The sequence below is a fragment of the Petaurus breviceps genome, unplaced genomic scaffold (assembly GCF_028583685.1).
Source record: "Petaurus breviceps papuanus isolate PSGF00001 unplaced genomic scaffold, PetGlider_PUasm1.0 90383, whole genome shotgun sequence".
In the NCBI taxonomy this organism is placed as follows: domain Eukaryota; kingdom Metazoa; phylum Chordata; class Mammalia; order Diprotodontia; family Petauridae; genus Petaurus; species Petaurus breviceps.
The window spans coordinates 1-22963 of NW_027187234.1; the positions used below are offsets into that span (position 1 = coordinate 1).

Consider the following 22963-nt stretch of genomic DNA (forward strand, 5'->3'; position numbering starts at 1 on the left):
TGTGTGTGTGTGTGTGAGTGTGCATGTGTAGTATATTGGATGAAAGAGCTCCAACCTAACCAGTTTACCATAGTGCCTGCATTTCCACCATTAATCACACCATTAATGAGTTAAGGCATTAGAAGTCTTTGTTTAAGTATAAATCAAGTGAGAAGGGAAAGGAATTACAACATTATTGGCAAGTGACATCTAAGTATAAATTAATTTATTAGATTAGCTATCCAGAGAGGTTTTTAAAGGAGATAGAATGGTAGAATAGAAAAAAATGCTGACTCTGGAGTCAGAGGTCATGGATTCAAATCCTGTTTCTGATCTTTACTACCTGAATGACTTTGGGTGAGTAACTTAACTTTCTTGGGCCTCAGTTTCTCATGTGCAAAATGAGAAGGTTAGACTATGGAAATGGCCTTTGAGCTCTCTTCTAGCTCTTTGACCTCGGATCCTATCGGAGAAAGGGCCAAGGACCTAAAACTGGTCAGTTTTTAAAAAACATTTTTATTTAAAGTTTTAAGTTCCAAATTCTATTCCTCTTTCCCTCTCCCTGCCCCCCCCCCCAGATGGTAAGAAATCAGATATAGCTTATGTAGGTGCAATTATGCAAAACATTTCCATATTAGTAATTTTGTACAAGACAACAACAAAAAAAGTAAAAAAAGAAAGTGAAAAATAGCATGCTTCAGTCTGTATTCAAACAATATTAGTTCTTTCTCAGGGGCGGCCAGGTGGCTCAGTGAGTAAGAGCACTGGCTCCAGTGTCAGGATGACCTGGGGATCAAATCCAGGTGCAGATACTTAGCACCACACCCAGAAATAACTGGCTGTGTAACCTTGAACAAGTTAATTAACCCCGATTGCTTTAAACAAAAATATATTAGTTCTTTCTCTGAAGGAGTCTTTTGGGATTGTCCTGGATCATTGTATTGTTGAGAATAGCTAAGTCATTCAGAGTTCTTCATCAAACAATATTGCTATTATTATATATAATGTTCTCCTGGTTCTGTTCACTTCACTAAGCATGTAAATCTTTCCAGGTTTTTCTGGTATCATCCTGCTTGTCATTTCTTATAGTACAATCATATTCCATTACAATTATATACCACAGCTTTTTTAGTCATTCTCCAATTGATGGGTAACCTTTCAATTTCTAGTTCTTAGCTACCACAAAAATAGCTGCTATAAATATTTTTGTACAGATAGGGCCTTTTCCCTTTTTTTTAAATGTCTTTGGGATATAGACCTAGGAATAGTATTGCTGGATCAAAGGGTATGCACAGTTTCATAGTCCTTGGGGCACAACTCCAAATTGCTCTCCAGGATGACTGGATCAGTTCACAACTCCACTAACAGTACATTAGTGTCCCAGTAAAACTGGTCCATCTTAAGGGATATGGAGGGGAAATGTTTTAGGTTTTAGGTTCTGGATGTGAAGTTTCTCAGTGTTTGGAAACAGGGAGTGTTAAAATGTAGAAGAATGAATATTGAAGGCATATGTATATATGTGTATGTTGCACATGAGTACAGTTGAAGGAACAACCTTTTCCCACTTCAGGTCTATTGAGAGCAGGTCCTGCCCCTGGCTATGTTACACAACTTGCAAACATTAGGAAATTCTGTGTCTTTCAGAGCCTGCTGAACAATACTATACTATTTGGCGACATCGACGGCAAGAAAGCTCTTTGGAAATCAAACAAGATCCGTATCAGGTCTTTGCTGTATGACAAACTTCCTGGAAGTCAGTTATTTGCTTATAACAATCTGTTTAAAGAAATCCCCACAATTCTGTTAACCTGTGGTGACATCTTAATCATAACTGCATTCTCTCTGGGAGCCAAAATAACTTTAGCTGCAGAAATTTTAATGTCTTCTAGAAGCTGTCTATAGATATTGTGAATAGCTTGCAAATATTAGTATATTTTTTGTTGGTTTGTGTGCTTATTGTGTATTTCCTCCTGTCCTCTCATTACTGATTCCAACCTTTCATAATTTGTAGAAGCCAACTACAAGAGCAGAGGAATGTAATTCAAAGACTGAACTGGAGCCTAATGTGATGAAAAAAAGACCTCAAAGTAAGTTCATCCAGAGTGTCATTTAGAATATCCTCCATTTAAGAAGTGTCAGACACTCATTGCTAAATGAAAAAAATCATACTTGATGCTCTATTTGGGGCTAATATTTTTTGTCACACAGGCGAAGCTATAAAAGGCCCATTAGCAAGAGGCAAGGAATATGTACCAGCACAAAAAAATGAACTAAGCTGTTCAAAATTGGAAAGAAGTTTAACTGGACAGGAAGGAGGCCAATCATCTCTGCAGGAGGACAGTGTGAGTGAACAGTTTGAGGGTTCCCCACATTGGGGGTTACTGCATGATCTTATTACTCATTACTTAGGGTGGGAACATAAGTTGGCCTTTTGTGTGTAATACGGACCTGAAATTCTGGGCTAAATGGGTCTGCCACCTGCAAACCAAGTGGATTAATTAAATGCCAAAATGGAGCTTCCAAGAAAATATTCTCACAACAGCCATTTGCAAGGATGGTCCTAGATCCATTTGTAGTTTCCATTTTTTCCCCTAAAATTTTGTCCCAAATCATCAAAATGGGCTCATTATTCCTTAAACATTTTTTTTGGCAGGTTATTTACAATAGAAAAAATCAGGAGGCTTCAGGACTGGGCTCAGATGTCAATAAGAGTCTAATAGTTGAACCACAAGAGGAGAAAAGAAGGCAACAGAGGTACTTGTGTCTTCCTTACATAAAACTACCATGTATGCACAGCCGCCAGGAGCATCAGTACATGGTCAGATGATAGCCTCAGTGAGGCCCCAGGGAATGGGTTTGATCCTGACATACATGCTGAGCTCCAGGAAAATTTGTGAGATTTGTCATCAGCTCCCTTCCCTGCCTCTTCCAGATGTCCCTGACTCTTTGGCCTCCTATTAACCTGAGGCTTATTCCATACAGGTATCTAATGCTGAATTTGACCCACCCTCTATCTCATTACTTGTGGGGAGAAAATATATGTTAATTCATTTACTCAGTCAACAAATATTTTAAAGTACCTATCATGTGCCAGTCACTGTGCCAAGCAGTGGGGATACAAAGAAAGGTATCTATCTGTACACAGACCCCTGTGAGTGTGCCAGTGCACGAGCACTATTCTCAAGTAACACATGCATTTTCACCATGATTTTCCATAGACAATGCCATAGCTCTGTTGTCTGATCCATTAATGGCTCTTCTGGTGGGAATTTCAGTTCGTGGACGGTTTTCGATGCCTCTCTAATCATACCACTGAAGCAACTACCTGCTCTGAAGCCCTGTGATGGGGAAAATCTACCATAGACTGACCTCTGGCCCAGTCACAAATGTAATTCTAGCAGTTAGTATAAACAACCCTAAGTATTTATCCTGCTGAAAATGGCCTTATGTAAGCTAATATATGAATTTGTGTGAAGTGTGACCCATTTTATGATAACAAAATATTTCTGTATAGACTATGGAAAATAGAATCTTAAAGACTATTGCAATATTTTTTGGAATGTTTTTATTTCCCTGAAAAAGGAGACTTTCCTGAGATATAGGATCATAGCTTTAGAACTAAAAGAGACCTTAGAAAACATTTAATACAATCCTATCCATTTTATGGATGAGTAAACTGAGCGGCAGACAGGCAGGTTATGTCACTTATCCTAGGTCATCCAGGTAGTATGTAGCAGAACTATGATTCAAAACCAGATGCTCTGACTCCAAAACAAATTCTTGTATACTACACTATGCTGCCTTTGGTACCTGACTTGTTCTGAGCCCTTTGAACAGTTCTGTGAATTATCTGTGCATGTCTTTGCAGAACAAAGGATAAGTTTAGAGAAGTTCAGTTGGATACTGTCCAGATACACCACATCTCTGACATCCAAGGTAAGGCAGGTCCCATTTTTTTAACATACAGCTGAATTATGTGCACCCAAACCTCAGATTTAAACTTATTCTGTAGTTCATGGCCTGAGGCTTCTTCCTAGAACTGGAACAAATTTTAGAGATCATCTAGTCCCATCTTCTGTAGAATGTGTGAATCTCCTCTATGAGTATGTCAACAAGTTATCTTTATCAGTGTTTAAACTGAAGTGACAGGAAACTCACTACCGCATCAGGCAAATTGCTCCATTTTCCCATCCAGCATACTTGTTCTCCTACATTCCTCCACTGCCTAGCTGATAGGGGCTCAGAAAATGCAGACTAATTTTGATTTTAATCTAAAACTTTCTGCTCCCCTCTATCCTAAATCACAAGATAGATTAAAATAGCTTTCAATTTTGGATTACCTATACCCTTGAAAAAACTACTACCATTTGCTTAATCCTAAAATAAAATTTTCCATTATTTTACTAGATACTCTGTCCTAGGAGGTCTTTTTTTTCTGAAGACATGGTTTTCAGTCTTTGCTCTTGCCATTAATCTACTCTGTGACCTTAGACAAATCACTTTCCACTCCTTGGGTATTACTTGCCCTTCTGTAAAATGAGGGATGTGGATAGATGATCTCTAAGATCCTTTCTAGACCTAAAAACTTATAGCAGTCCCATGTTTATAAAGGACACCTAAATGTTTATTCACTCAAAAAATAAGATATTTCAAGAAAATCAGACTCATTGATCAACTAAGTTTTCTACTTTTGAACCTTTTAGTATCACTTCTGTAGGCTTAGGGGACTAGAACCCCTCTGGTTTCTTCATGTCTCCCTCCCTCTCTTCTCTCTAACCCACCCTACCCCCAAGTCATCAAGGTATTATAGGTAGAATTTTTATACTGTAGTAGGATATTGGATTAGAAACTTCTGAGCACTATTTGTACTCTACAATTATATGAATCTCCCTGTTTCTTAAAATGCTTCCTAAACCTAGCTCTTGAAATAAATTCTATTTTTATTTATATTCCAGAATGCAAAAAAGAACAAGAGAAGAAATCAGAGTATATTCAGTATGATGAAAACCACTTGCATAAGTGTGATACCATTCCTTTTGACTCCTTAAAATCAGGATCTGTTCTCAGTACCTCTTTAGAAGTTCTCTATTCAGACACAATATTGCCATGCAACTCACCTCCAGATTTAGAGAGTGGTCAGTCATATCTACCCTTTTCTGAATTTCAGAAAGTGACTGCTATTCTAGTTAATGTTTCAGACAGTCTGATTTCAGGAAGTGACTCAGAAGCTGAAGGTGGACAAAACACAGATGTCAATGAATGGCAGGAGTTCACTGACCAACAACCATTGAATGAGTTTTCTAGTCCTTTGCCTAATCCATCAGTATTCCCAAGTAAAGGAGATGGACTCATTTTGGCAGTTAATAGTGATGAGAAACAGTTTGATAGTGGTTCCCCTTTTGAAAACTTCCAAGAATTACAGAAGACACAAGGGAATAATAATATTTCAACTAATGACCATCCTTCTGAAACTAATGTTGTAAGTTTAACTGGAAGCACGAAACAAAAGCTAAGCCTTTCATGGACAGAATTACCATTGTCTCAAAACACAACCTCTCAAAAATTGAGTGACATGCTTTCAGCAGATACCTATGTGGCACTAAAAGAGGATAAAGAAAAGATTTGTTCAGAGCACGAAGTTCATGTTGAATCCAAGTTCAGTTCCTCTTCATCCTTGGAGGACTTTTCAGAGACAGATGAAGGTTTGGAACAGCAAGATCCTGCATTTTCCCTTGGCAAAGGAAAAGATCAGAAAGACTCTGGAATCAAAGATGTTTTATTGGATGGGACAAGCAAAAAAGAAACTGAATTTTCTCTCCCAGAAATCTACTTCATGCCGTTTCCATCCCCAAACCTCAAAGCAAATCCAGAAGGGCCTATTTCTGACAAAGGTAGTAAATTTGCCTTTCAGCAAGTGGCAGCTGACTTCAACAGTGTGCCCGCTAAAACCGGCCCCAGGATCTTTCACGATGGGAAAATTGTTCAGTCAAGGAACGAGCACAAGGCAGATGAATCTGATATACATCAGAGAACCTCAGGGGGACACAAGGTGGTGTTATCTCCTTCTGGGTCACCCATTGGGCTCATTCCTGAGACTGAGCACTGCTCAGCTCTGAGTGTTGATGGCTGCCTACATACCAAAAGAGACTGTCTACCTACTCTTCATAGTGGCATTTTGTCTGAAATACTATCCCCTGTTGATGAAGTGCTTTCCTATGGAAGTGCTGGCCTCCCATCCCCAACCCAGAAGGGTTCCTCTTTCCCCAGTGAAGATTTCCCTTCTCCTCCTCCTGACCTTGTGCTTTGGGCAAATGGTAATGATATTGACTTCAGTTCAGAAGATTTTCCCTCTCTACCAGAAGAAGTGGTATTTCCAGAAAGTTCAAAGAATGCACAAGAAGAAGATTCATCTATTCAAACTGGTGAGTTATCTTCTTTATCTGATGAGATATTACCAGAGGAATTTTCTCCAGTACCTCTGGATTTAGGGAATTCCTACTCAGTTCTGGATGAACACTCACTAGGATGGGATGGGAGAAGAGAAAGCAGTTTGGAAAAGAAAGAGGAACTATTGAGTCTTGAACCACAGGAGGATGTCAAAAGGAAACAAAAAGTGAGCTGCTGGTCCAGTCCTACTTTGTCCAGAAGTGCCAGTAAAAGTCCAGCATCATTCTTAAAATCATTCAAAGATGAAAATGGGAAGAATCCGCTCACATTGAATGATGCAGGAAACAGAGAAGAGGTGTCATATATACAACCAGAAACTCTGAAATTCAAAGAGACAAGCCATTTTGAAGGAAAGCACTGGACTCGTATGGAACATGATAAAACAAAGGATGATCACAAAAAGGACTTGGAAAGAGTAAAACATTCAGACTATGACATATGTTATGATGAGTTATTTAGATCAGATCAAATGTCATACCTTTTGGCAGGCTGTACAGAAAAGTCAAGTGAACATAATGACCAAGATTCAGCTCATTATGAACCATTCTTAAGGAGTAGTAAATGCTATGATGAGATCAGGGTAGAATACCAGTTTTTAGAGAAAAAACCAGAAACAAAGTTTAACAATAGAGATAGCTCAATGACACCAGTAGCTACTTATCCTGAAACCCTGATGTTCCAACCTACAGATATGGAGTCCTGCTTTATCCATGCTCAGTCTGAGTCTGAAAAACTTTTTAATAGAGATTTCTCAGGATGCTTAAGTAGCCAAAAAGAACAGCCACATATGACACCTACAAAAAAAGAAATCAACTTTAAAAATAGTGTTATGGGCTCCGAACTTGATCCCAGGCAAAGAACATATGAAATCGTAGATTCTGTATCCACTGAACTGACCAAAAAAATCCTGTGGGATGCCTTAGCTGTGTCTGCAGAGCTTTTCAGACAGCAGAATGTTTCCTTGTCCATCAGTCGCTGTGTAACCCCTACTGATGAGGGGAAGCTCACTACAAAAACAAAATTGCTGACAATGCCCTCTTCAATAACTGCTTCTACAGACCATATATAGGCCAGTGACACAGAAAAGGAAGAAAATGGAATTTTGACAATGGATGAAGCAAGAACCAAATGGATGTTTGCCAGGGGTGGGAGGGGAGGGAAAGGGCCAGAGGGAGGTGGTAGGGGAGAGAAGAATCATGGTGTGAATTCCTTTAAGAGGTCATAATGATTTTTTAAAAAATTCTATTCATAACTTTTTATCACAAGTTTAAATTTCCTAGCTCTCATAGGATGGAAAAATCATATAACTAAATTGGTGACTGGTGCTATGAAGGAGGGAAACATGCAAATATTTTTGAGGGTCACAGACAATATGCCCAAAGATCTGGCAGATATCAGGAATTGGGTAAAATTTTTAAATGATAGGAAAATCACAAGATATTTAGGAATGAAATGAGTGTCAATTTAAGGCAATTTCCAAGTAGATTCAATAAAGGTACAGCTTCTAGAGCAGAGATTCCTAATGTGTGTGTATGTGGGTACTGGACCCCTTTGGAGGTCTAGTGAAGCTCATGGACCCCCTTTTCATAATAACGTTTTTAAATCATTGAAGGAGATGTTAAATATCAGCTAATAGTGAAAATAAAGATGTATTTTTCCCCATTTAAGTTCACAGTGTCCCCTTGAAATCTATCCATGGACCCCTTGGGGGTTGGCAGATTGGAGATTAAAAACCTATCCTATAGTGAACAAGGTAAGTAGGATTTAATAATGGTAACAGAAAAAAAGAGACACATTATAACTAGGAAAGAAGGAAAATATACCTTTGCAGTCATTTGAAAAATATATTCAGAATGAAACAAAAGTAACCAGAGGTTGGATAGGCAAACCCATAGTGAAAGACTGAGACCCTGGCTACCTGTGTGATTTCAAGGATCATTAATTACTATAACTTTAATTAGAGTTTAATTAATCAATTTCCTTTGAACTCCTATTTTCTTCATTTCTAGTTACCAATATAGTATTATGAAAACAACCCCTGCTTACAGGAATTTATATTCCTAAATTTCACAGACTAATCACTATTAAGAACTGGTAACACAAATACAACATAAATTGCTATTTTTTCCCATGGTACTTTATGAGCAAGGCAGAGTAAAATTTGGAGAATAATAATAGCAAAAAAAGAAGTAATCCTGTTGTTGTGGTTTTTTTGGGGGGGGAGAAGCAATGAATAAGCTAAATACTAATCTGCAAATATTCATAGAAAAGACATTTTTCTGTAGGCCTGATAGTTAATTTGAAAGTATCAGTAATATGCTTTTGGTGACAAGGGTTTGAGATCTGAAATGGCTCCAAAAGGTGGAATGTTTTAATGAGCAGGAAGATCCTATTTCTAGGCTTTATTAACACAGCTTACATGATATGAAATGGACGCTTGTCTGAATTTGACAGGTAGTTCATATCAGCACTTGTAAGATGAAATCCTAGTTCACATATTAATATCGTGGGTAAATTCAGAATAAGAAGAGAATTTTCCAATGGTGTCGAGGGTTACAGACATTTTTTTTCTCATGAATACCAAAGTTTATCACATATCAGACCACTTAAAGATCTCCTGGTTGGCAGAAATATGAATGCCCAGTCCTGTCTACAGAGACAGGTTACCCACCAATTGGATGATTCAGGAAAGAGCCCTCAGTTTGCTGGTAAAAGTGAGTTCTATCTTGGGTCTGTCTCCATAGCTTTGCCTCTTTTATGTGACTCAGTCTCTCTTCTTAAAAGTAACAATACCATTTCCTGGTTGTGGATTATTATTAGCCTTCCAGTGAATTAACAAGGAAATTAAAAAAAAAAAAAGATTGTGAGAAATTTCTTACAGGCATTTCTTGCAGCAGCTGCCATTTCTGCAAACATCTGTATTTGCACATACAAAAAGCCCCTGGTTTTCTTTTTCCTTTTTCCAACAATTCTTTCTTTCCTTGGTATAAATATTTAGGCAGAGATGCTAGGAAATGGCTGTTTATTAAAAAATAAAGAGAATTTCCTGAAGAAAAATCCATGAGATATGACTGACTGTGAGAACTAAATAACATTGGCCCCAGAACATTGTTTCAAGGAACTGGACTTCTTGTTTGGAAGTGATTGTGAGCAAGAAAGGCAAAAGAAATGCCCAAAGGATGTTTGGTTGTAGAAGTGCTTTCCAGTATTGCCCAGAGATGTAACATATGTAGAAAACAGTGAGGAGAAATGAAGGATTGGTCTCAGAGACAGCCACATCAACATGGCCTTCAGATTATATTTATGTATATATGTAGATTTACAAACACAAGCTCTTTGAAGCAGCTTTACTATAGGCAGGCACAGTGGGAACAGGAACTAGTAGTCATGTATTGCTCTCTTAGCCACATCTAGAAACATATCATCATCAGTTGTCAGATATGGAAATGAGAGAGAGCAATATAGATTAAAGTAACATTCTTGGTTTTTGAAGATGACTACCTGTTTATGTTGGGAAGTTATAGGATGAGCCACAGTTATCTTCACAATCAGTGTGGATACTAATGCCAAAGGTCAAAACAAAAACAAAAACATTCCATCCAAAATTCACGTGACTGCTTTTTTTTTTCTCTTTCCTTCTTCCTTTTTTTTTTTTTTTTAATAAATCTTAGTGGTTGCAGTCCGAAACATGGGGAAATGACTCAATGATAGTGCATGCTTATGCACTAAAAAATTATTTAAAAACTATAGGAGCTCATTTAGACAGTAATGAACACAAGTCTGGTATACTCTGTTCTGACTGCTAAAAAGATATGTCCCTGAAAAGTGGCATGAATCTAATATTTATGTAATATTTCATATACCATGTGAACTAGCTTTTTACCTGCTATTTCCTTGTAAAGTGAAGAATCATTTTGTAACATGATGGTAACCTTTCTCCTAATTTAAGTCCTTGAATTGTGATTTTGGTATGCTATATTAATTTGTAATAAGATTGTGGCATCTTTGAAAATTACGTTTCATTATGGTGAGGTTTTTCTAATTCAATTAGAAATTTAAAAATTTGGGGAAAATATTAGACTCATGAAGCCTTAGAATCATAGAACGTCAGAACTGTTAGACACTTAATGGTTTATCTCCTCCAATCCCCTCATTTAGCAGATGGGGATAAGTGGATGCCCAGGGTATCAAAGTGACTTGTACAAGATCACACAATCACAATTTAATATTATTTAAGTATGGCACATGATTGAGTTTATAAAATTAAGGTATTAATGATTCAGGGGACCTTAAGTGGTACCAGATAAAGTAATGAATGAATTTTATGCACAATATTTAAAATAAAATTTAAAGCTCAGATTTTAGATTTACTGAAAAATGTGTTCATCTATCTATAAAATTTGAAAATGTAAGTACTTTGAGCTATAGCTTCCATATTGATTTGTTCCTAGTTTTCTGAACAAATTAGTCTGTAATTTTTTATTTTTCTATTTATTGCTGACTCCTTTGAATTTATGAGTCCATGTGGGCAGAATTATGTATTTTACACATACAAGTTTGGCATAGTAATAAATCTCCAATATTGAAACTCCACAGATCCCTCTCAAGTTCAATAGTTTTCAGTCTTATGGCTATTGGTTTGGCATTGAATGATAAGGATTGATAGTGCAGATATACAACTGGAGCAAGGAGCTTCTCATAAACATTATTTACCTAAGTGACCAAGCTGCTCAGGGGCATCTATATGGAGGATTTGATGTCTTTCCAGTACTGCCCTTGAATGATTCTGTCATGTGGAAGGAACTACCACTTTTGAAATAATAAAAACCCATGCCTAAACCCTCTCATATGTAGAGGAAGGACAGCCACAAAATGACTTGGGCCAGAGAAGAGAAAGTATATCCACTGAAGGTGTTAGACATATTTAATCTCATCCAGCATTATGTGTACAAAGCTTTGGGCTTTGGCATCCAGATATATTGACCTGTTCAGTCAGTGGCAAGACTTCAATATCAAGATTACTCTACTTCAAGGTCTAATATTTTCCTTGCCTTGGCTTTGATCAATATTAACCTCTTGGGCCAATAAATCTTGATACTGGCCTCAAGAGAAGTCATTATCTTTCATAGAAAATGATTATTTCTCAGTTAAAGCCTACATTTAATTTTCCTGTAATCTGTCTCTTTCAGCATTGCACATTTAGCAGTGCTCTCCTGCATAAAATGCCCATGAAAATGCCTTCCCCACCGGAGGCTTTAAATCCCAAAGCATCAAACTAACTTTACGGTTTCCTTTGATTCCTTTAGCTCCAGCAGCTAGAATAGGCAGGCTCATAAAATATAAATGAAGGCCACCAATGCTAGTTAGGAAGGGCCTGGCTTAAAATTAATTTGAATCACAAAAGCATTCATTAAACTGGAGTTTTCCCTCCCACACAAAAGATGTCAGACAACCCTTCTTCCCCAGTTTAAGGCTCAGTGATTATGTTGGGCAGGCAGGAATATTGAACACATGTAAATGCTGGGGTTCTTTCACATCTTTTGTTTCAAACCCTGGGGCATGTATGGTGCATATATGTACAACTGAGATCTATGGTGTGGAAAACCTAATCATATTTGGTTCTTATGAAATTCCCACGGAATAAGAGATGGACTGTGATCTTTAGAAGCTGAAATACAACAGTGCCTCTGAGTCAAAGGAGATACTTTCCTTACTAGAGAGAGCAGTTGACTCAGGCTGGATTTAGGTTCCTTTTTTTCCTGTGCAAAGAATATAGGTTGCAGTTATAAAATAGCCAGGATCATAAAATAATCAGAGAGGGTTCCCCTAAAAAAGTAGGGTGTTTTTTAATCTATACTACTGTACTTAATCTGTTTTTTTTTCTCTCCTGTTGAGCTCTGTTCTAGGTATTGTGAGCTAAGCAAGAGAAAACACATCCATACTCTCAAGTTAATGCATACTCCTAGAATGTGGGAAAACTGGACATTCTAAATAGGCTAGTCCTACATATTTTGTAGAAGGGAAACAGAGGCCGGGGAGGGTGACTTATCTAATCAAGGTTACATAATAAACTGAAGTAGAGATGGGACTTGAACATGGTTCTTAAAATCCTAGGAGTTAAAGCTACTCCTTTACTCCTAGAAACAAAGTTGACTACTGAGCTTTTAAAGTTTTAAAGAAACTGTAGTGTCCCATTCATAAAGAAGTCTAGTAACCTTTAACCACCCAAAATAGAGTGAACCCAGGACAAAATGCCTCCTCAGCAATAGGAATCACAAAGCTTGGTCACCTTTCCCCAAGACCTCTAGAGTACAGCAATCCTCCTTAACTTTAACTTGAAATTTGAAACCAGGAGGACACAATAGCAGCTAATTTTGGAGAGAAGAGGGAAAAACTAAAAAGCTATCTGTAAGTATTCAGTGTTTGTGAAAGAGCCCCATTAGCTCCAAAGAAAGTCACACCATTGGCAGACACCAGTGCTGGAAAGGACGGGACAGTCTAGTCCAACACTCTCATTATAAAGATGGGGAAAATGGAAGCCCACATAAGTTACTTGTTTCAAGGTCACAAAGTTTTGTCAAAGAGCCCGGGGCTTGGGCTAAAAAAGTACTAAATCTGTCCTCTCAGGTTCACGGCTCTTTCCCCCCAAACTACAATAGATCAACAAAAAGGCGACCACGAGGAAGGATGGGGTCACCTCCAAATAAGTCCAGTTCAGCTATTATGCCTCAGGCATCAGTGTCACTCGACGCAAGGGGCACAACATAGGTTATAAGACGTAAAGGGAGCTTCTTTGGGGACCCTCTGGTCTCAACCTCTTAAGTGTTAAGTGGGGAAACTGAGGCCTAGAAAACGTTAATGACTGCCCCAAGATGCCAGTTATCTGGGCTGCGCTTTGAATTCGCCAGTCTGTGAGAGAAGATGGGATTAAGGAAGCGATCAGCGACGCTCAGGGGTCATCTGGCCTCCTCCCCCGCCTCCCAATCACAGGAGGAGCTGGTGACTTATCCCAACATGTCACAGAGTCCCGGTTTGGAAAGTGTTGACAGTGGGAGAAGAAAGAGAGAAGGGGTGGGGGAGGGGGGTGGTGAAATGAGCAAAATCAGAAAACAAAACTGGTCTCCGAGTTAGGAAAATACGACTTCCTCCCCACTCCCAAACCCCTTAGGTCTGAACTTGGGGGTATCACGACATAAGCCGAGCTGAGAGCTATCCAGCAATCGCGCCCAGGAGGACTGGAAAGACAAGGGTCCAGGCGTTGCTAAGAGAGCTCCGTAGCCAAGGCGGACGGCGGCGCACGTGACGGCGGTTGCTAGGGTGAAAGGTCAACGCCCCCCCACGGGCGCGTCCAAGATGGCGGCGGCGGGGCGCTGGGGCTGGGGCTCCGGCGGAGAGCCCCGCAGGTGGTCGCTGCCGCCGCTAATCTGGATGCTGCTACTCGCCTCGGTAGGATCCGGGGTCAGAGCTGCTGGGGCTCGGCTGTACAGCGCCAGCGGCGCGGACGCCGTGTGGGCGCTGGACGCCGGGAGCGTGCGCGCGGCCACGGGCAACAGCTCGGCCGCGTGGCTGGTGCAGTTTTACTCTTCGTGGTGCGGCCACTGCATTCACTACGCGCCCGTGTGGCGGGCCCTGGCGCGCGACGTGCGAGGTGAGCGGGGCGCGCAGGCGCGGCGGGGCAGAACGCGGTACTCCTTCCCCTCTCTCCTTTCCCCTCCCCTCTCAGACCGACCCCCACCCTCACCCATACGTCACCTACTCGACCCAGGGTCGGAACCTCGATTGAGATAGCTGCTAAGGGGGAGATTCCCAGATGCATGTCTGGCATCATAGACATCGACCTTCCCACCCCATGCCAGCAGAGAAGCCCCACATACGGACACCCCATCACGCCTTCCTCCAGACTTCTTTCTTCTAGGACCCTGAGCACATATGTTCAAGGTGTGAAGAAGCCTAACCCCAAGGTGGTGCCCCTCATCCTTTCCTGCCCTGAACTCCCCTTCTTCATCCGTGTATTGGGACTGGCAGGAGAGAAACCTAGAAAACGTCCCTGGATGAAGCTTTAACCTTTCACAGAGATCTCTCACGTCCCACCTACCTGCTCCCCGAACTCCTAGTACCCCTCCCCATCTTTTACATTGCTTCAGTTTAACTACTAGGGCCCATCTGGCTGTTATCTCTGAGGTCTGAGTCGGTCCTAACCCCCTGCATTGTACCACTAGGTTCCATGACCGTCATAAGAGGTCCTCTTGCATACACTCTTGTCATTGGCATTGTTCTGTCATCTCTCCCTCCCACCCAAAAATCTCTAGTTTGTGCTATCTGGAAGCCTTTTCCACCCCCTCATACATTATTCTTTCCTATGTGTCTTGTTCTAAGTAGTTCACTATATATCATTGAATCCACATGTTGCCAAGTCCTCAGAAGTTCCCATTCCAGGCAATCTGCAACATTCAGGATCCTTTCCTGATTGCAGACATTTCCAGCCTCTTTGCATTCCCAGTGACTTTATTCCCAGTTTTTAGCACCTTCCAGCCTGGAACTTCTCACCACAATCTTTACTCAAGGACCCATTTGACCCTTGTCCACAACTACTAGTTTCTACTCTGAAATTCCTTCTCAGCTGCCCCAGAGCTCTATATTGAGAATATAGCCATTTGACAGATTAATTGACATGATAGTGATAAGTGCAAAATAAAATCCACAGACCTCAATTTGTAAACCAAAATACCCAGATTTTGGGGTTGGGGAAAGTGTGAGAGGGAGTTGATTTATATGTACTTAAAGGATGATGAGAGATCTTTAAAACCTTTCTTTGGGTTGTCTCTGCTATCTCTTGTGCAAACATTCATGCTTTTCCACAGATCTTTCATGGTGATTATTTCATTGGTTTGTTTGAACATTTTGAAGGCCTTTTGAATCTCTGAGTCATGCCCCTTTTTACTTTCTTCTCTTTTCCTTTACCATTTTACAAATCTGACTCTCAAAGCTCGCTAGCTCAAATGGACAGATTTTTTTTTTTAAACTAGAGGAAGCAGATTGCAAAAGCTTCAGTAAAAGTCACTGTTGTTTAAAACTGTATTTAAATTCATTTGAAGAAGGAACTCTTTCTTCAACTTGAGTGAGGTTTAGCCAGGGTTGTTTTGTGAGTGTTGAACTTACCTCTAATTATATACTTCCATAGGCAAGAGACTTAACAAATTGGTGCTTTCTTTTTTCCTTTTCCCTTTAACCTCTGCTAAGCAAGAACTGGTTTTTTTTAATCTATGAAAGGACTTTTGTACTTTTTTTTCTTGCAAATCTTATAGGTTTTAATCCTCTTGAGATTTTTTATAATACATAATTAATAGTGACCAAGATTAAAGTGTTGTAGACAGAAATCTTGCTCTTTTGTTTAGATATCACTCTGAGGGGGTGAAAGGACTAATAGTAATATAGGGAATTGAGTTTTGTAGCTGATACTGGTCTGGCTTCTTCAGATTACAAAAATATAAACTAATAAGCTAAAATATTGCATAATGGGCTTGTTCTAGCAAGCCTTTGATGGCCTTTCTGGTAGGAGTTGGCTTTCCTGTTTATTTGGCACTTGAATTGTTGGAGCTGGAAGAGCACCTTAAAGATAATTTGATTCAGTTCCCTAATGTTGTAGGTGAGGAAACTGAGGCCAAGAAAGGGGAGGTAACAGGCTCTTTTATTAAGGAGCAGAGCCATGGCTCAACCTTAGGGATAATTGGATCATAGACTTTGAGAAGAACAGGATCTTAGAAGCTATCTAGTCCGATCCCCTCATTTTATGGATGAAGAACCCAGGCCAAAAGAGGTTAAATAACTTAACCAGGTTCCTGAAACAAATTTTTATCTTGAGGTGGGATTTGAACCAGAACTTCCTGACTTCAAGAATAGCAACATATCCACTATGCCATGTTATTAAGACAAGCACTTTTCCCCCTACACCCTACTTCTTCAAAAGCAATATGCTAGCTTTTAGGTTTATAAGCTATGTTTTACAGAATCCTACTTTTCTGGGGAGAGGAAGTATGGTTATGAAAGAGTATGTGTCTTGTTTGATTTGTATTTCTTTTGAATATTCTCATCAATAAAAGTAATTCAGAGCATGAAATTTCATAGATCTTAAGTGTTTTGAGAACTTTGAGTGAACATTTTGTCCTTTTTATTTGCATTTTTACTTTTGTTTACATAATTTTATATCCTCAGTAAAATGAGAGCTATTCAGAAAGAACTGTGACTTAGAAAATTTTGGAACTGAGTCTACACAGTGCAAAAACACTTTTTTCCAATCATGACTCATTGAGATTTATTGGAAGAGACCTTAGACTACATCCTAGTCCAACTGTCTCATTTTACAAATGAGCAAATTGAGACCCAGAGAGAAGTTAAGTAATTTACCTAGGGACACAGTAACAGTAAATGACAGAGGCAGGATTTGAATCCAGGTCTTCTGACTCTAAAACCGATTTATTGGACCCATTAATAATTTCTTTGCTTTTCAAGCTTGGTGGAAATAGTACTTTTTAATATGAAGGTAGACTAAGATAACTAAAGCTCTGCTATGTATTACAGCCAAGGGTTTTTCCTATATTTATTTTGATAGGGTTTATTCCTGTCAGCTTTGAGTACTTTGGAAAACAAAACTTTATTCATTGGTGTAGACTGTTTGGCTTGGAACAGTAGTGGCTAACTCAGTTTGCAATGCATGCTTAATTTGTAATGGGTATCCAACTGCTATGGAAGAGGAAGGGGAAAAATGAATATCATATTAAGTAGATATTACCTACTGTTACCTGCCTGGCATATTGAAAATAACATTTCCAGTGAGAATCTCAATAAGTTGAGTATTTCAGTGAACCCATCCTCTGCAAAGCTTTCAAAATAACCTTTTTAAGATAGAAGCCTAATTATGTTACTCTTCTGCTTAAAAACTTTCAGTGGCTCCTTACAGCCTTTAGGATAAAAAATAAACTCCAGTGTCTGGTTTTTAAATCCCTACATAATCTGGCTTCAACCTACCTTTCCTAGCTTTATTTCACATTAATCCCTTTCACAATCTTTACATTCTAACCAGAGTGAACTACTAGATATCCCCCAATCTCATTCTGCCCGTGGCCCCTCAACTTCAGTGATTTGCACAAACCTTCCCCCGTTCTTGGAATGCTTTTTTTTAAAAAAATCTCAAATCCCAGAATCTTCCTTTATAAAGCTCTGGTCAACTTTGGTACCAACCTCCTCTGGAGATCTTAAGATTCTCTCCATACCTTCCCCACTCCCACCCCCCAGTTAATAGAAGTTTCTCCCTCCTTAAATTGCCTTTGATGTATTTATTGTATCACTTCTCCCTGTCTCCCATATAGAACATAAATTTATTGAAGCAGGAATTGTTTTTGTCTTTTTGTTCCCATGGGCCTAGCATAATGCCGCCCCCAGTTGGTGCTTAATAAATATTTGTGAAATTGAATTGTTTTGTGAAAATGACATGGACTCAGCATTATCAGTGTAGCTATAGACAGAATAGCGCTCTTGTCATTTTTATGTGATACTTTCCTTTTTCCTCCTTGCTTTTTATTTTATTTTTTTTTTTTTTTGCCTCTGGTAAGCAGATGACTTGAGGGAGGCAGTAGTAGGATTGGTTTATTTTGAATACTGGGTGGGAGGATCAAGGGAGAAAAATTAATGGGGGATGAGAAAAAGAAATGGAAATAAATGCAGGAGAGAGGGGGAGATGAATGAGATGGGATTGGAAAGAAGAATAAGTATATGTGGAAAAGGGGACTAGTACTACAGAAATTGAGAGATTCACTTAATCTCTGCTTACTCTCCCCTCGCTAACTTCTCAACCCTTTGCAGTCTGATATCCAAGCTTATCACTAACCTGAAACTGAAAAAGATTGAAAGATGTGGTGGACTAGAGGATAATAAAATTAGATGGATTCAGAAGTGATTGAATTCCTGGACTCAAATAATACTGGTTAATGAGTCAGTGTCAGCATGGCAGGAGGTCCCCAGATATCTCTGTTCAACCCTGTGTTGTTTAATATTTTTATCATTGACTTGTATAAAAAATACACACACAAATGTAGCTTTACATTATGTTCAAAATATCAATTTTCTAAGTACAGGATGTTGGAAGAGGAATGGTTAGACAGCATATCTAAATATCTTAAAGTTTTAGCAAATTATAAACCCAATCTTAAGAAAAGCTTAGTTTCTAAGAATAAAGAAGTGGTAGTTCCTCTTACTCTGCACTAATCATTCCACACCTGGAGTGTTATATTCAGTTGTTGGTGTCAGAAGGGTGTTGATAAGTTGGAAGATGTCCAGATGAAGGCAGCAGCTGGGATGGTGAAGGGCCTTGAGTTCTTGTCAAGTGAAAATTGGTTGAAGAAACTGGGAATATTTATCTTGGGGAAGACTCAAAGAGAACATAATAGCCATCTTCAATTATTGAAAGGGATTAAATATGGAAGAGGAATTACACTTGTTTTGTTTGGCCCCAGAAGGTAGCTCTAGAGTAATAGATAGAAGATGCAAAAAGGCAATTATGTGCTTGATGCCTGGAAAAAAAGAATTCTAACAATCGGAGTTCTCCAAAAGTGGAATCTCTCAGGAGGTTATGGGTTTCCCCTTGCTGGAGGACTTTAAGCAGAAGTTGGATGGTCTCTTGTCATATTTTGTAGCAGAAATTTCTTTCTGGTATGATTTGAAGTAGATGGCCTCTGAGATTCCTTCCAACTCTGAGATTCTGTGATTTCCCCAAGGTTACCAATGATCTCTTAAATGCCAAATCTTTTTCTCATGTTTCATCCTTCTTGACCTCTTTCCAGCATTTGATATTTGTTGATCGTTCTCTCTTTTCTGGGTTTTCATGACACTTCTCTCTCCCTTGGTTTTCTTACCTGTCTGGTTGCTGCTCATTAGTCTCCTTTGTCTTAGAGGGACATTATCCATGTCTTACCTCCTAAGTGGCTTCAACTCAAGGCTCTGTTCTAGCCCTTCTCCCTCTTAGTGATCTCATCAACTTCTGTGTGTTCAACTATGATTATCTCTATGCAGATCTCTCCCAGATACATATATCTAGCCCTCATTTTTTTTCCTGAGCCCCAGTCCTGCATCTCCAACTGCCTTCTTGACATTTCTACCTAGGTGGTCCATAGAAATCTCAAAATCAGCATGTCCAAAACAAAACTCATTGCCTTTATCTGTGCTCTCAAGGTCCCTATTTCTTTTGAGAGAACTATTATCCTTTTGAAACTCACCCACATTCACAACCTTGAAGTCACTAAAAAAATTTTTTTCAGTTTCAAATTTTTTCTTTTTTCACCTCCTACCCCCATTGAGAACAAGCAAGAAATACAATAACTACTCTATATATGAAGAGATTCAAATATATTTATACATTAGCCATGTTGTGTGTGTGTGGGGAGGAAGCAAGAAAAATAAAGTGAAAAAATATGTTTCAATATGCACTTACATAGTTCATCAGTTCTTTTTCAGGAGGTGGATTGCATTTTCCACCATGAGTCCTTTGGAATTGTGGATCATTGTATTGATGTATAGCTAAGTCTTTCACAGTTAATTATTATTATAATATTGTTGTAACTGTGTACAGTGTTCTTTGGAGTCTTTCTTGAGTCTTCATTCTTGCCTCATAATCAAGATCTAATCAGTTGACATGTGTTGTCCATTCCACAATATCTCTTGTATTTGTTTTTTCCTCTTGCCCCAGAGACAACACCCTATTTTGGCCCTCATTACCTCTTTCCTATAGTATAGCAATAGCTTTTTAATTGGTCTGTTGGCCTCTAGTCTCTTTTCTCTCCAATCCATGGTCCACACAAATGACAGAGTGACATTCCTAAATCAAAAGTCTGACCGTGTATTATTCAGGAAGCTCCAGGGGCTCCCTATTATCTCTAAATCAAATACAAACTCTTGTGACACTTAAAGCCCTTCACAATATAGGTCTAACCTGTCTTTCCAGATTGGTAGACCATATTCCTCTTCATATACCTTCTGTTCCAGCCAAGCTGGCATACTGCTATTCCTACTTTGTGCGAAGTGCCCCAGGCTTGGAATGTGCTCTCTACTTATCTCTGCCTCTTAGATTCTCTCTCATCTCTTTAATATTCATTTCACATTTCATCTCCTTCCTGAGTCCCTTTAGTGTCATATTTATTTTGTATGTATTTTGTATTTACTTAGATATGTACTTGTTTTCACCTACCTACATACTCCAAATGGAATTTGAGCTGGGGTTGGGGGAACTAGTTTTTTTGTCTTTTTATCCCTCATGCCACTGTGCTTGCCACATAGTGGGAACTTAATAAATATTTACTTGTTGACTGGTTGGTTGATTTAACATTCAGTCACATATTTTATAGTGTGACATAGCTAGAATTGTAATTAATTAACTTTTAAAACTTTTTAAAAACTATCTTATTCTATACAAATATTCCATGAAAATTTATTTAAAATATTTCCTTCATCTCTCATATCACATTTTATTTGGATACTTCTTATGCATTTAAGTTATGTTTTGTATTAGTTATATTCCCCCTACTATAAGCTCCATATGTACTGTAACTATATCTTTTTTTTTTTTAAGCAATCGGGGTTAAGTAACTTGCTCAAGGTTACACAGCCAGTTATTTCTGGGTGTGGTACTTAGTGTCTGAGCCTGGGATTCGATCTCCAGGTCATCCCAACACTGGAGCCGGAGCTCTTACTCGCTGAGCCACCTGGCTGCCCCTTCTGTAACTATATCTTACTCATTTTTGCATTTTCCTTCTCATCCTACTTAGCACATAGCTGCATACATAGTTGGTGCCTAATAAAAGTTTGTTGACTTGGATTTGTTGAATTATTTACCCACTATATCATGAGCTCCAAAGGGTAGGGAGTATGTATTTATTTTCTTGTATTTTATATAGTGTCTGCATAGTGCTGGGCAAATAGTTAAATGAATGGAGAAGAGAAGAAGAGGGAGCCTACTAAGGAAAAGATGAACACAAGGAATGGGATTTAAAGAAGGAAAAAAGGGCAGAGAAGATGATTGATGTTGTGGGCATTATAAGCACATGCTACTTCACACATCTTGATGTTACTTGAAGGCTGCTTCATGTGTATATGAACTTTTAATATTAAAAAAATGTCTATTCTATCAAACATTTAAAGAACAATTGATTCTGATACTTTATAAACTAGTTGGGAAAATTAGAGGAGTCCTCCCAAATTCTTTTTATGACCCAAATATGGTATTGATACCTAAATAGGAAAGAGCCAAAACAGAGAAAGAAAATCATAGACCAATTTCCCTCATGAATATAGATGCAGAAATTTTAAATAAAATATTAGTAAAAAGACTATAGCAACTTATCATGAAAATAATACACTTTGATCAGGTAGGACTTATTCCAGGAATGCAAAGATGGTTCAATATTGGGAAAACTATCAGTATAATTGATCATATCAACAACAAAACTAATAGAAAATGTCTATGTGAAATAAGTTAATTCTTTTACTTACTTCATATAGACAATACCTCCATACCTCCTTGGTATCTGAGTAGAAGAGAGAGAGAAGGAGAGAGGGGAGAGAGAAAGAGAGAGAGAGAGAGAGAGAGATATTTAGGAAACATTGAAAATCCTTGAAATAGTAGCTATTTATGGACTCTGAGATCCAGAAAGCAAAGCAGCCCAAGTCAATAGTCACAGGAGCCCGATTGGCTTACCTTCTATAAAGTATTATTTTATTATTAGATAGCAAAGGGCATAGGACATTTATGGGATGTTATCAGTACCTTTTAAAGCTTCATAAAATATATTTTTATGGTTCTGGACTTGAAGTCAGGAAGACTGAGTTCAAATCCTGCCCCAGTTACTAGTTGTGTGACCGGTTTCCTTATCTGTAAAAATGAAGATAATAAAAGCATCTGCCTCACTGGGTTGTTATGAGGATGAAATAAAATAATACAGAGTGCTTTGCAAACCCTAAAGCAGTATGTAAATGCCACTTGTTGCTGCTGCTACTGCTACTACTGCTGCTACTATTACTATTGTTATTCTTTCAACCTATTGCAAGTGCCCGGCGCTGATCAGAAACTTAACCGTCAATTAGTCCTTACTATTTTATAAAAGAGATTATGGACCTAGAGATGTGAAAAGATTTGTCCAAAGTAATTCAGTGGATACTAAAACCTGCTTACCTTGACTACTATTCCAGAATATTCTACTGTGATACTTCCCACCTGTTCAATATCTGAAGATGTTGAGGGCTCAGTGGGGCTCAGAGCTGTTCAGGAAAAAGGTAAAAAGAGTAGAGATCAACCAAGAGTCTCAGCCAGAGAGGAGGCTCAATCCTCACTGTGAACATGAAACTTGAGAGAAGTAGCCTCTGCATTACAAGAAGGTCCAAGGCTTTTTGATCTTACTGTTAATTATCAAGGTTTGGAGAGATAGCATAGTAGAGTGGGAAGAATACTGGGTCTGGACTCAGATGGCCTGGATTCAAATCTTACCTCTGTTAC

At 38.8% G+C, this 22963-nt stretch overlaps 2 protein-coding genes across 5 annotated transcripts in view; both read left to right on the forward strand.

Annotated features, from left to right (window-relative positions):
- Window positions 1–1443: 1443 nt before the first annotated feature.
- LOC138177272 (uncharacterized) lies at window positions 1444–13623 on the forward strand. 3 transcript variants are annotated; one of them, XM_069108370.1, is made up of 6 exons: window positions 1444–1712; window positions 1991–2066; window positions 2188–2321; window positions 2633–2733; window positions 3848–3915; window positions 4935–13623. In XM_069108370.1, the coding sequence occupies exons 2-6, from the start codon at window positions 2048–2050 to the stop codon at window positions 7493–7495; spliced, it is 2883 nt and encodes a 960-aa protein (XP_068964471.1). In that variant the 5' UTR covers window positions 1444–1712; window positions 1991–2047; the 3' UTR covers window positions 7496–13623. The 3 variants fall into 3 exon arrangements, with proteins under 3 accessions (XP_068964471.1, XP_068964469.1, XP_068964470.1); XM_069108368.1 differs by having other exon boundaries at window positions 1444–1703; XM_069108369.1 differs by having other exon boundaries at window positions 1444–2066.
- Window positions 13624–13741: 118 nt separating this feature from the next.
- QSOX2 (quiescin sulfhydryl oxidase 2) overlaps window positions 13742–22963 on the forward strand; it is a 71903-nt gene continuing 62681 nt past the window's right edge. For both annotated transcript variants that reach the window (XM_069108371.1, XM_069108372.1), the window contains exon 1: window positions 13742–14074. In XM_069108371.1, the coding sequence (XP_068964472.1) occupies window positions 13780–14074 (295 nt within the window). In that variant the 5' untranslated portion in view covers window positions 13742–13779. The remainder of the gene's footprint in view (window positions 14075–22963) is intronic.

Bases quoted from the DNA above. Each gene is read 5' to 3' on its own strand.
- LOC138177272 (XM_069108369.1), top strand. The intron at 2,734-3,847 runs GTACTTGTGTCT...ATGTCTTTGCAG, and splicing joins GAGAAAAGAAGGCAACAGAG to AACAAAGGATAAGTTTAGAG. The intron at 3,916-4,934 runs GTAAGGCAGGTC...TTTATATTCCAG, and splicing joins CCACATCTCTGACATCCAAG to AATGCAAAAAAGAACAAGAG.